The sequence below is a fragment of the Akebia trifoliata genome, chromosome 4, assembly GCF_017979445.1.
Source record: "Akebia trifoliata isolate Shusen 1 chromosome 4, ASM1797944v1, whole genome shotgun sequence".
Taxonomy (NCBI): domain Eukaryota; kingdom Viridiplantae; phylum Streptophyta; class Magnoliopsida; order Ranunculales; family Lardizabalaceae; genus Akebia; species Akebia trifoliata.
Window position 1 is genome coordinate 6,300,081 of NC_141378.1, and position 13,679 is coordinate 6,313,759.

At 34.5% G+C, this 13,679-nt stretch overlaps 1 protein-coding gene across 1 annotated transcript; it reads left to right on the forward strand.

The window, feature by feature from the left end:
* Positions 1-1,267: 1,267 nt before the first annotated feature.
* Positions 1,268-3,900, forward strand: MUR3 (Exostosin family protein). Its single transcript, XM_086438873.1, has 2 exons — positions 1,268-1,412; positions 1,984-3,900. Exon 2 carries the CDS (start codon positions 2,035-2,037, stop codon positions 3,700-3,702), a length of 1,668 nt encoding a protein of 555 aa, XP_086294999.1. The 5' UTR covers positions 1,268-1,412; positions 1,984-2,034; the 3' UTR covers positions 3,703-3,900.
* The last annotated feature ends 9,779 nt before the right edge of the window (positions 3,901-13,679 follow it).

Genomic DNA, 13,679 nt, shown 5'->3' on the forward strand with positions numbered 1-13,679 from the left:
TGGCTCATTAGGTGGGCTCCATTTCTTAATATGCGCTCTCTTTATATATTTATTGACTTCTTTATATCATATTTTATATTTAATATATTGTAAAAGTCATTTTGTAATTTAAGTATATAATAAATAAAAACGAAACCAATCTCAATTAAGCAACTTGATTGAATTTTTTAAAGTATCAACCCAATAAATCGGATTCTCAAGTGAGTCAAAGTGGGTCCAATTTTATATTTGGAATTCTCTTTCAGATTTGATCAATTCTACCATGATTACGATTTGATTGAGCCAAATTGGTTAGGCAAAATCTTTAACCATGAGTAGATCTCAGGGTTGGGGTATAATGAACTAGGTTTGTAAAAGTATCGGATCAGACCCAAAATTCAATCCATTCCAATTCAATAATTTTGGATCTGGATTGAGAATTTAGGTTTCGATCTGATTTGATAACCTATCGAATTGGTTCAAGTTCAACTTTATCTTGATCCAATGGTACCCGAAGCGTTAAATGTGGGAAAGAATGTAAATTATATGTTATACATACTTGATTTAAATTTATAAAATCTATTTATGTTTTGAATATAAAATCGAATTTGATAGGATGTGATCGATTGGCCCCAATCAACTCTGATCAATCGACGGCCCTATGATTAATTGTTCCACTATGACCCACATGTCTTATTTTCATTGGTTAAAAGTGTATCAAATTGCTGTCTATTTGTTTAATTTATTAGTGGGACATACTTGTCGTGCTTTCCTCAATTTCGAAATTCTGATTCCCTAATCTCTTACCCAATCAAAGGAAGTCCGAAATGTTTAGTTTACTAATTATTTTATTTTGGGCCCACTAACCAATACAGGTGATTTCTGGTTGCCAACTTCGCTTTAGTTTGGGCTGAAGGTTATTATAGTAATCTCAGCTGATTGGGATTCTCTTTTAACACGTGTCGTTTTATAGTTGAATTAAAGGAAGAAACAGCAACGTGATGGTCGTGCACAATCCGCCACTAATTACGCTTTGGCGTAAAAGGAGAACTGACATGTCAGCATCTCATTCCACGTGGCATTCAGTCTACCGGTTAACGAGTAGCGACAGGTAGAGCGGTGCAAATCTCTGATTAGTTGGGTTACTCTCTTTTCTTATGGAACTAAACACGTGTCATTTTATAATTGAATTAAACGACGAAACAGCAACGTGAAGGAACTGACATGTCAGCATATCATCCACGTGGCATTATGTGTACCGGCTACCGAGTACCGACAAGTAGAGCGGCGCACGATTCTAAAAGTACGCCAGCTTCTCTGCCTGCTTAGTTTAGTTCTGACTTATCCCTCGTTCGAGTTCGACTCTAGGAACAGAGTAAAATGTGGATCCCCAGAGAGATCTAGTAGGATTTTTTCGATCGATTTCAGTCTCTGTAAGTTGTGTTCTTCATCAATTTTTTCTCAATTTAGTGTAAATTAGTGAGTAAATTTGGTTTGTTTTCTTGACAACTGTAACAGATCGAATGGAATAAAAAAAACTGTGTGATTTTTTTTCAATATAGTTTCGATTGAATTTGAAGGTTTTTTGTTTTTGTTTTTTTTTTGCTTTGGTTAGTAGTTCATTGGTTTTTCTGTATTTCGTTCTATCTTAGATTTTTGTTCAAGAATCAGGATTTGATTCATCCATGGATTGATCTTTGTGTTTCCAGCTGGTTTTGGTGTGTGGAGAATTAGAGTTGGAATTGCGGTTAGGGTTTCCATTTCTTCAACTAAAAATTGTGGTGTTTTTGGTTAGATAATAAGTTCATCGATTTTTCTATTTTTCGTTTTATCTTAGATTTTGTTCAAGTAATAGAATTGAGTTATCCATGGATTGATTTCAGTGTTTCCAATTGGTTTTGGTGGATGGGAAATTAGGATAAGGGTTTCGATTTCATCAAAATTGTGGTTTTAGATTGAGAATTCACATAGTTTGATTGTGTTTTGGGTATATTGTTTTGCAAGGAAAATTTTTGATTGTGATCCATCGGCTGTCATCTATTGAATCGAAAATTGATGAGACGCCGCTCGACGGTGAGCATTCCTTCTGATCAAATGGAGAAGGTGGTCGGGAAGAATCAGCGAACTCGTCTCTGTTTCTTAGCATCATTGTCTGTGTTGTTTTGGTTCCTGTTGTTTTACTTCCATTTTGCCATCCTTGGAAGTAGTACTGTTGACAATTCGTTACAATTACAAACAAGCTCAGTCCACACTCAATCGACCGATTCCAATCCCAGAGTTTCAAAAAAAATTCCTTTTTTGCGGGCATTGAGAACCATAGAGAATAAGAGCGATCCTTGTGGGGGTAGGTACATTTACGTCCATGATCTCCCTCCCCAATTCAATGAGGATATGTTGAAGGAGTGTAAGAGTCTTAGTCTCTGGACCAATATGTGCAAATTCACCAGCAATGCTGGTCTTGGTCCCCCACTTGAGAACGTCGAAGGGGTCTTCTCAAACACTGGATGGTATGCCACAAACCAATTTGCCGTTGATGTGATCTTCAGCAATCGAATGAAACAGTACGAGTGCTTGACACAAGATTCCTCCATCGCTGCTGCCGTCTTCGTACCTTTCTATGCGGGGTTGGATATCTCTCGCTACCTATGGGGCTACAACATTTCTGTTCGGGACTCTGCTTCGCTTGCTTTGGTGGATTGGCTTGTTAAGAGACCCGAATGGGGTGTTATGGGTGGGAAAGATCATTTCCTGGTTGCGGGTAGGATTACGTGGGATTTTAGGAGACTAACGGATCTTGAATCTGATTGGGGTAACAAACTTCTATTTCTACCTGCAGCCAAGAACATGTCGATGTTTGTGGTCGAATCGAGCCCATGGAATGCAAATGATTTCGGTATCCCGTACCCTACTTACTTCCATCCTGCAAAAGATTCCGATGTGTTCATCTGGCAAGACCGTATGAGGAAATTGGAGCGACCATGGCTCTTCTCATTTGCCGGGGCTCCACGTCCTGACAACCCTAAGTCAATTCGAGGGCAGATCATCGAGCAGTGCAAGAATTCGAAGGTTTGTAAATTATTGGAATGCGATTTCGGAGAGAGTAAGTGTCACTCTCCAAGCAGTATAATGCAGATGTTCCAAAGTTCCCTATTTTGCTTGCAACCTCAGGGCGATTCGTACACACGGAGATCAGCTTTTGATTCGATGTTGGCGGGTTGTATACCCATTTTCTTCCATCCTGGTTCAGCGTACACACAGTACACGTGGCATCTTCCAAGGAATTATACGAAGTACTCGGTGTTCATTCCAGAGGATGATATTCGTAAGAGGAACGTTAGCATAGAGGAAAGACTCAGTCAAATATCTCCGGAGGAAGTGAAGATCATGAGGGAAGAGGTTATTAGCCTTATACCAAGACTGATTTATGCAGATCCACGGTCTAGATTGGAGACTCTTAAAGATGCCTTTGATGTAGCTGTACAGGCAATTATCGACAAAGTTACAATGTTGAGGAGGGACATTATGGGAGGTCACACTGATGATAATTTTATCGAGGAGAATAGTTGGAAGTACGAACTATTAGAGGAAGGAAAACGTGAGGTTGGGCCTCATGAATGGGACCCTTTCTTTTCGAAACCAAAGGATGCTAATGCGGATTCTGGTGGTTCATCAGCAGAATCTGCTAAAAATTCTTGGAAGAGTGAGCGAAGGGATCAGTCATGACTGGCAGGCAAGAAAGAAATTTGAAGAACTTGGCATCAAGATCTTGTATACAACCCTGTTGAAACCTAAACAGAAGTTAGATTTTGATTTCTAATATAAGTTTTTTCTTAAAGGGCTAGGAGCGCGGCATTTTCTTTGTATTACTTGTCACATTTTGTTCTTCTAAGATAGATGAGTTATGTCTTCTGCTGGCTGTCATGGTTAGGTTTCGGTTCGTTGCATTTCATAACAGAGTAAGCCCTTGCACAAAATGAGATTCAGATTACCTCACATTTGGTTCATCTAATACGAAGTTTTTTTTGTTGTTGCATCCATTTAGTTTAGTTTCTTATAACCATTTCTTTTTACCGAAATTAGCATTATCAGGTTCTTTTTACGGATTTCTTGTCGTCTATGGTCGGGTCTTACTTCACATTGAGGTTTTTCTCTTGCTACTGTGTTCTATTACTGCTAGAGCATTAACTTTCTACCATCAGTAAATATGTAGCTATGATAAGAAGTGATGGTCACCTGTGACTGGAGAACTGAACCAATTAATATAATCTGTATCCCATATTTTTATTGACTTCAAGTCGGCTAATCCAGCTATCGACTACTGTCCAAAGAAATACTACTGCAGGCCCCCGGGGCGGATTTACAGTTGGGGCATTTGCCCCCATATAGTTTTTCATAATTTATAAGAATTTGTGAGTTATTACTTGGGCTGTCAATGGATCAGATCAGGCCCAAAATCCAATCTGATGATTTTAGGTCTGGATCGATGATTAAAGATTCTGATAAAGATCTGGATTGACCATGTCCCAATCTGAGAAAGATCCCATCAGATAAAATGTTAGAAATTATATAAAATATTTGTTTAAATATATGAAATTTATTTAGATTGTGTGCATCAAATCAGGTTTGGTTTGATCCGGACCCGATCTGATTGATATTGGATTGGGTTTGGATCTTAATATTAAGATCTGATAAAAACCCGAGCAATTAAGATCCCAATCCTATACTTATCGGATTAGTACCAAATCAACCCCAATCTGATCTGATTTGAACCCGATCCATTGACAATCCTAATTATTATGACTGATAACAGTGGCAGATAAAAAAAATATGTCGCTATTAGAGTGCGTGTGTTTAAAATGTAATTTTGAATATATATAAATGTAATAGAAAAAACAAAAGTGGTAAGTAAATTTCTGAATTGTCTTCTATAGACATCATGGTTGGTTAAAAACATAGTTGGTAGGTAGGACATTTTAGGAAATGTACATATTAATTAATATTCTCTTAGTTTTATATAAGTAAAAAAGAAAAATGACAATAGATATCACTGTTAAATGTTTCTTTAGAGGTATTACTTTAATCATAAGTTAACTTATAGATTGAAATATCTCTGAAAACGATCGCCCACCCATGTTCTCCAAAAAGCAAATGGGTCCATTCGGTAGTGACTTCTTATGGAACCCATTTAGAACAAATCGAAAATGAATTGTCGAGTGGTTCAAAATTATTTTTTTTCCTTTTTTCTTTCGGTAACTTGTTATCGATTAAGGCACAGTTTGAGAAGGGTAGGGTGCAACAACCGCCATTTTCCAAGCTATTTTTTAAGAGAATTACTATTGCCACACCAACCTTTACTAACACCACATCAATTGTGTGCAATTCTTTTACTTAGGAATTGGTGTGGCATTAGTAAAATCTGATGTGGCAATAGCAGCTCTCATTTTTTAACTGGCATTCTTTAGCCTTTAGTTTTTGTTGATCAAATACTCCTGTAGTAATTGGCATTAACCCAAAAGTATAGCAAACGCATCCTAAGTGTATGTATGGTCTACCCACATGTCACTCTTCCCTAAAATTGGGTATTATTTATGTATAAGTTAATTATAATGCGCTTGGTGAGATATTTACAATATTATCTGATCATTAAGTATTTTTTAAAAAAATAAAGAACTATATAATTGTTGAATCGTGATAATTTGACTACCCCACGTGGCAAACTCCATCGACTACCTGACGTGACAACTTAGGGAACCATTGGTCTGTGCTCTTCAGGATACATTGTTGCAGTTCCCCTTAAACAAGTGTATCTCAAGGGAATTGTATATTGCGAGGAGCACATATTTACCATTTCCTAACTTGACACATCAGGGTCGGGGGTGGACTAAGGATTTTCTTTTAGTGGGGATCAAACTTATACTTAATTGGAGGGGGAGGGGGCAGAAATTGGAGGGAGATGAGGGAGTAAGGGCAACGAAGTCAAATGGGCATATCAGTAGTTCAAAATGTAGGGGTATCTCGAATTTAGCATAAATTCAAGGGTATCTAAATACCCAAAAAAGTTGAGTGGGGTCAATGGCCCCCAATGTCTCTTTACTACGCCCCTGGTCAGGGTAGTTGATTGGGTTTGCCACATAGAGTGGTTAGATTATCACGACTCTAATTTTTACTATAATGACTTCAAAAACTGAACTTTCACGACTAACATTATGGGGCGGCTTTTTGTACATATCGAAATGACTCATGTCACCCACTTTCTTGCGATACCAGCCTTAACTTACAAATAATTATCTACACACATTTATTAAATATACTTTAACCCAAATTACTTATTTCACCGACATAAAAAATATCAAACCATTCTTGTTCTTTTTCTTTTTCTTTCTTCTTCTTCTTCTTTTTTTTCTTATCTAGAAAGATTTCAATGATGATTTTACGCTTTAATCTTACTTATTTTTCTTATCCTAAACACTTTCAATTAAGTCGAAGTCATTCAAATAAGAAAATTATGTTCGGTTGGTACCTTTTGAATCTGTTTTGTAAGATTAGACAAAATTAAGATATCATTAGTTAAGCATATTACCATAAGTTAGTCCATAGTTCCTTTTTTCTTCTTTTTCTTTTCTTCGATAAGCAAGCCAGCTAGTGTTTAGTAATAATTGTTAAGCTCAGGTCTTCATATCAATGCTAATAGATATGAGCCTATTTGGATAATATTTTAGACAATTATATATTAAGTTATGTGATAATCATTTCTAGAATGAATCAACCTATTCCAACATGTACATTACTAATTATATTAAAAAGTTTTCGAAGGTTGTGTGTTCGATACTCAGTATGACCAATATTTCCTCGGGGCAACTTGTGAGGATGTACCCTTCACTTACCCAGTGTGTGTGACGTTCAGGCAATGCATGTTCCCAGGGGAAGGTCCCATACACCTTGGTTCTGACCTTGTCTCGTCTGGTCCCCTAGTCGGACATAAGTCCAAACACCCTTGTCATAATAAATATCTATAAAAAAATTAAAAAAAAAAAACTATACTAAAATGTTGACTTAAAATAACAATTTAAATTAGTCCAAATTTTCAACTTTAGTTCAGCTTTTCATGAAGTTAAAAATACCATATAACGGATTGAAATTTTGTGAGAATAATCTTCAAGAGTTGTATGGCTGAATTGTCTAACATGATATCAATATATTGTCCATATAAGTGGGGAATAAATTGAGAGAAATATTGTGGTTAGCAAAAATAAATTATTTGGCAGCTAAATTCTTCTTAAAGTAATTTGTAGTTTCTCAAGATATCAACAAAGTACAATTCATATTATAAGAGATTTGGCAAAAATATACATAGCCGACCTTATTTTTAAAAAAAATTATATTTTATCTATGATTTATTAAGGATCATCAATCTAATAAACATTTGGCCTACCCCGGGGAGCGGCACAATGGAAAATCAGCCTGACCAGTGATTTCTAATCATTAAATTTGAGCATTTTCATCGTGAACCTGAAACTTATGTAAACAAATAAAGATATCAAATACTTAATGAAAAATTTACAAGACTAATGGCTAGAGATGATCAAACTAATGTATGTTTGTAGGTCCACTAAAATGTGAACCAAACATTAGTGGGCTAATGGACCCAAATGAATGCATCATGTGAGATGTTTGGGTGTATCATGTGAGATGTTTGGGTTGTGGGTCATTAAAAGGACAATGGCTAATAAACATAGGAAAAGAAGTATTTGAATATTACTTGTTAGACATTCGTAGCAATAGTATCTCAACCACTTTGTTCAATCCTCATCCCTCCATCATTCTAGGATTTAAAATAATCCATTCATGGCAAAGTTAAAACACATTGAAGTTTGGCTAAAAAAGAAAATTCAAAAGTTGGACAAATCAAGCTCACCACTATAAGAGAGAATTAAGTAATTGGTTGGACTTTTAAAGTTTCCCAATTAAGTGCATAGTAACAAAATTAGGATTCGGTTGGATTTTGATTCGATTAATTAAAAAAAAAAAAATTCAGAAATTTTTTGGAGATTATACAAATGATATTTTTGGATTTTTTACATAAATCAGTCATCCTCAACCATCTTGAAAAGTTTATATTGTTCTTGACATATAGAAATTACAATAATTTGATCAAAAAGAAAATTCCTCTTTATTTTTATTTTATTTTAGGATTTGTGACCTACAACATTTTAGTCTTGGCCATCCTAGACCCACATATTTAAAGATAAGAATATATGCACCGTCAAATAAGGTAACTCATCCAATTAAATATTTTATAAAATTCTAAGTACCATAAATATGACAAAGCGGCTCATCAATTTAAATTCAATCAATTATTATATATATATATATATATATATATATATATATATATATATATATATATATGGGAAATGTTCAGCAACAAACATTTTGACAAACATTTTGGCAAAACATTTTTGAAAATATGGGTTACAGATTTTGGAATGGGCTGATTTTTGGTGAGGATGATCTCTACAGGGAATAGATCATCATCACCAAAAATCAGCCCATTCCAAAACTTCTAACCCATCAAAAATGGTTTACAAAAAATGGACGGTCCACGATTTTTCAACCTGTTAACATGGGGCTAGAAGTTTTGGAATGGTCTGATTTTTTATGAGGATGATCTCCTCACCGTAGAGATCATCCTCACCAAAAATCAGCCCATTCCAAAACCTCTAACCCATGTTTTGAAAAATGTTTTGCCAAAATGTTTGTTGCTGAAAGGGACCCTATATATATATATATATATATATATGGGTTGGGATCCGGTGACTCCTAAGAATGATTCATGATAAAAACACATGATCCCAATCCTTTAAATGCAAACTCCAATGGTTGAGATTTATTCTTAGGCTAAGTATCTCCAACATTTATAATATTAAGATACTCATAAATCTCAATCATTAAATTTTGCATTTAAAGAGTTAGGATCATATGTTTTTTTTTCAAGATATGACAAGATGTAAACTGGCTAGCGGTCAGGCTACTTCAAAATTTTGAAGGAACCCTCCTTGCATCTTGACAAGTAATTTTTTGTCAAGCCCTTACCTTTTCATAAATATTTGGAGTACCTCCCTGAAAACACCACGTGTTATGATGCTAGAGGGTTTCTTCAAAATTTTGAAGGGGACTAGCCGCGTCAAAGTTTTTTCCAATCAATCCATCATGAGTAATCCAACGGCTCATACTCGAACACTCATTATATCATTTATCTAATAAATATTTTTTTTATTACAACCTGTATCCCATGATATACATTTATCTATGATTTAAAACTCCTTCGACTCGACTATATTGAATTACTGCTAAAGCTTCGTATAAATCAACATGCTGAGTTGAGTCAACAACTCAAAAGAGCTTTTTGAGTTATAAACTAGTTCATGTTAAAATTTTAGTGATTTTTCTAAAAAAAAAAAAAAATGTAATTGTGGGTTATTTATATTCGTGGATCCATACTCTTTGATCTCCCTCTTAATTCGTGATGATCACAATTATGGTTTAGGAATTATACTTACAAATGTACTAAGACGATCAAGTCAATCTTTTAATTTTTCTCGTTATTTATTCATAAATTTTCACTAATCAATTCATCAAATGACAATCTAGCTATAATTGTGGGAAATATATGACATTCTAGTCATACATAGAGGTCATGTGTCTATTCAGTGACACAGTCAATGTAACAATCAAATCAATCAACTCAATTTTAAGTCGTTTGCGTAATTAGAGGGTGAGTATGAAAACATTCAGCTTAGTGTTGGAAATTTGTGTAGAAATTGAGAGAAATTTGACGAAGGAAATTGACTTAAAAAAATTAAGGCTTCACTGCTTGCTCTCTTTTAAACAAATGTTCCTCCCTTCTAGTTTGAACCAAAAGTACACAACGAGTTTGAGAAGGATTTGCCTTAATGATACAATGAAGCCTACAATTGAATTTGTTAAATTAGATTATGTACGATTCAATTTCAACTTAAAACACTTAATAAAAAAAGATTAGACGATACCAAATTCTTAAACTCAGAATCAAGAAAGTACATGATTTTTTTACCGGTCAATTTGATGTCTGATTGGTTATTTATAATCAATTTTATGTCTGTTGACCAAGAATCATGACCCAATCTCTCTTGGTTCAAATCGTTTGATCGTGTTTGATCTTAGATCTAACGATCTAGATTACACTCCACTGAAGGTGTGTGTCTCATGTTTTATTATCAATACATATTGGTTGCTCTACACAATCTAATAAGTTTGATTTTGTTTGATCAGACACCATGTGATCCAAAAGATTCAGTCATCTCCGCTATTAGGAATCACCCACACCTGATCGTCTTCGATCGAGTACTTACTTGATCCAATATATATGATCATTCCTGGTCAAATACTAATATAATTGTGAGATGCAAATCACACCCGATCCATAATATGTGAGGGATCAATCTCAATCATTGAATGCCTTTAAGTATATATAATAAAAAAAGAAATTAAGGTTCCTTAGATCCTCGCGACGTGTGTTACAAAGCGTCCAATCATCTTTTCGCACGACATGCATGCACATACGTCGGTAATACAAAACAAAACGCTGCATCAAATCTCTAAAGGTAAATCATTAAAGACTTGTGTCATAAATTACTTTCTTTTAATAGTCATCTTTTATTTTTGTGAGCGACGTGAGACTAAATCTTATTCATAGAAATTTTCAAATTCTTAACTTAAGAAAAACTTTAAATATCACTTTTATATGTTGACAAATTCCAATACACAACCATCATGTCGAAGGTGATTTTGATTAATGAACACCAATATTTCATAGGAATCCTTCCTTTAGACTCATCAATCTCTAACAGAGGATTTCATGTGAATGCAACTTTGAGATCTATTTTGGAGACCACAAGAAATCCCACATTGCCATTGGACCACATATATTGAAACTTTCCCTATCATGACTGTTTTTTTGTTACTTGGGAATGTCTTTATACACATGGACCAATGGGAATGTAAGGGTTTCTTTCTGTATCTCACATGGGATGCGAATTAAGTCGTTCATTATGTTGCACACAGCCCGATGTGTTTTAATCTTCCAATGATGTCTACATGTCTCGTGCCTTGTAAACACCGTTCCAATTGTAAGAACTGGACACCTTACTGGGTAGCAACTCGTCTCAGAAATCCCACTCACTTCCAGTTTCTCTCATAATAATAATAAATTTTAAAATATTAAAATAAAAAATTTACGAATATTTATGACTTGTCCTAGTTGACTCACTCATCATTGGAAATTATCAAATTGTGTATCGGAGTTTTAACTTCTATCACTCATCGGTCAACATGGATTAGGTCGAGTCAAATAAATATATATAAATATAAATTTATTAAATATCTTTAAAAATACTTTTTAAAATTTGAAAGTAAGAAATGGAACTGTTTTCTATTTTTCCTTAAAAGGAAATATGAAATAAAAGGTATAACTCGTCCAAGTTCCTACTCTTATAGTTTCCGAAATGCGGCCAAGTTTGTGGTCAACTCGACATACTGCGTTTGACGAGTTTCGTGTCAAGTCAACTCAAATTTATCGAGTCATGTCGACTCAGATGAGTTTTTAAAGTATTGTCTACCAATCGATATATATTAGGGTAATTTACAGATACCTCTACTCATTTTGGTAAATATTTGAGATACCCCTTTGTTTTCAAACTAATGACATACCCTTGGCAGTGGTTTTATAGGAGAGACTAATAGACACTGACCAAAATACCCTCAACTTCAATTCCTTTAAAATAAAATAAAAACCTTTTATTTTTACCCCCAAACCCTTCTTCAATGGAGGGTTTTGTTACAAAGATTGCCAGTCGTTTATCGAACTATTTAATTAGCTACTCAATTTTATCTAGTGTTTTGTCCTCTAAATCGATTAGAAGAAAATACTAGTAATATTATTATGTATTAAGATATATTGAGATGCACTAAATCATTTTTATATAATTAGGATAGTTATGTAACCACCTGTACATACCTTCTTTGCTATTTAATAAGAAATTTATCTTATATATATGATTTTGCCAAAAATTCAATTTTTTTTTTAGGTTTCTAGAATAAAATTTAACATCCATCACTCAAGGTCAAGTTCGTTGTAGTGTAATAAACCAAGGGTTGGATGGAAAAGATTTTTTGAGAAAAAAATAATCAAATGTTGTGAAATAAATTTAAAAAAATTATCCTAAACATTGAAGATGATGAATCTCTTAAACGAGAATGTTTTCAGTCATTTTGTGCTATTCATTCAAAGAAGACCATAGTTAGGGGTGGAGCTAGTAAGGAGCTGGCGGAGGCAATTGTCCCCACAGAACTTTGAGACACCTTTATATTTTCAATTAATTACATGCCCTATTTGTTCCCATTCCCTCGTCTTTCTCCACATTTGCCTCTGCATTCTCACCTCCCTCCAATTTTTCCCCCACAAAACTTTGAGACACCCCTATATTTTCAACTAATTACATGCCCCATTTGTCCCCATTCCCTCACCTCTCTCCCCATTTGCCCCCACACTCTCATCTCCCTCCAATTCTTACCCTCACAAAACTTTGAGACACCCCTATATTTTTAATTAATTACATGCACCATTTGTCCCCACTCCCTCACCTCTTCAATTTTTTGTTGATAACATTGCCATTTGATTGGGACTTCTTAAATATTAATTGAAAATGGCCTAAGTATCATTTTCTTCAACTTCTAACTAAAAACGTCTTAATTTCTCTCTAAAATCATTCTTCTTCAGTATACAACTAACCATAGGTTGCCCCCACTACAAGAAAATCCTAACTTCGCTTCTGTGTCTATCTTATTAATGTTTTATAAGCTTCACTAGAATATGTTTTTTAGTTAGTTGGATAATTCGAACCAAACAATTGAAATAAGAGGAATAATGAATATTTTCTAAAAATCAATACTGATTGCTTATGAACCAATACAATTTTTTTCTTCTAAGGGTACACTTTTCTTGAAAACCTATATCATCTCAACCGTTTGTTTGATGGAGAGCATCAACGTGAGGCTAAATTTTTATTTGAAAATATGAATAACATGCCCCATTTGTCCCCATTCCTCCACCTCTCTCCCCATTTGCCCCCGCAACCTCACCTCCCTCCAATTTTTGCCCCCACAAAACTTTGAGACACCCTTATATTTTCAACTAATTACATGCCCCATTTGTCCCCACTCCCTCGCCTCTTCAATTTTTTGTTGATAACATTGCCTCTTGATCGTGACTTCTCAAAGTATCATTTTCTTCAACTTCTAACTACAAACATCTTAATTTCTCTCTAAAATCATTCATCTTCATTATACAACTAACTATAGTTTGTCCCCACTACAGGAAAATCCTAGCTTCGCTTCTGTGTCTATCTTATTAATGTTTTATAAGCTTCACCAGAATACTTTTTTAATTAGTTGGATAATTCGAACCAAATCACACATCCAAAAATGCATCCAATGTCATGGATTATAAGCCACAAATCCGCCTATGAACAATTACATCACTTTCATTATTTATTTTATTATTTTTGAAAACGCTAGATTCCAACTCCTCTATCAAACAAACAATTGAGATAAGAGAAATAACAAATATTTTCTAAAATCAATACTAATTGCCTAGGAATCAA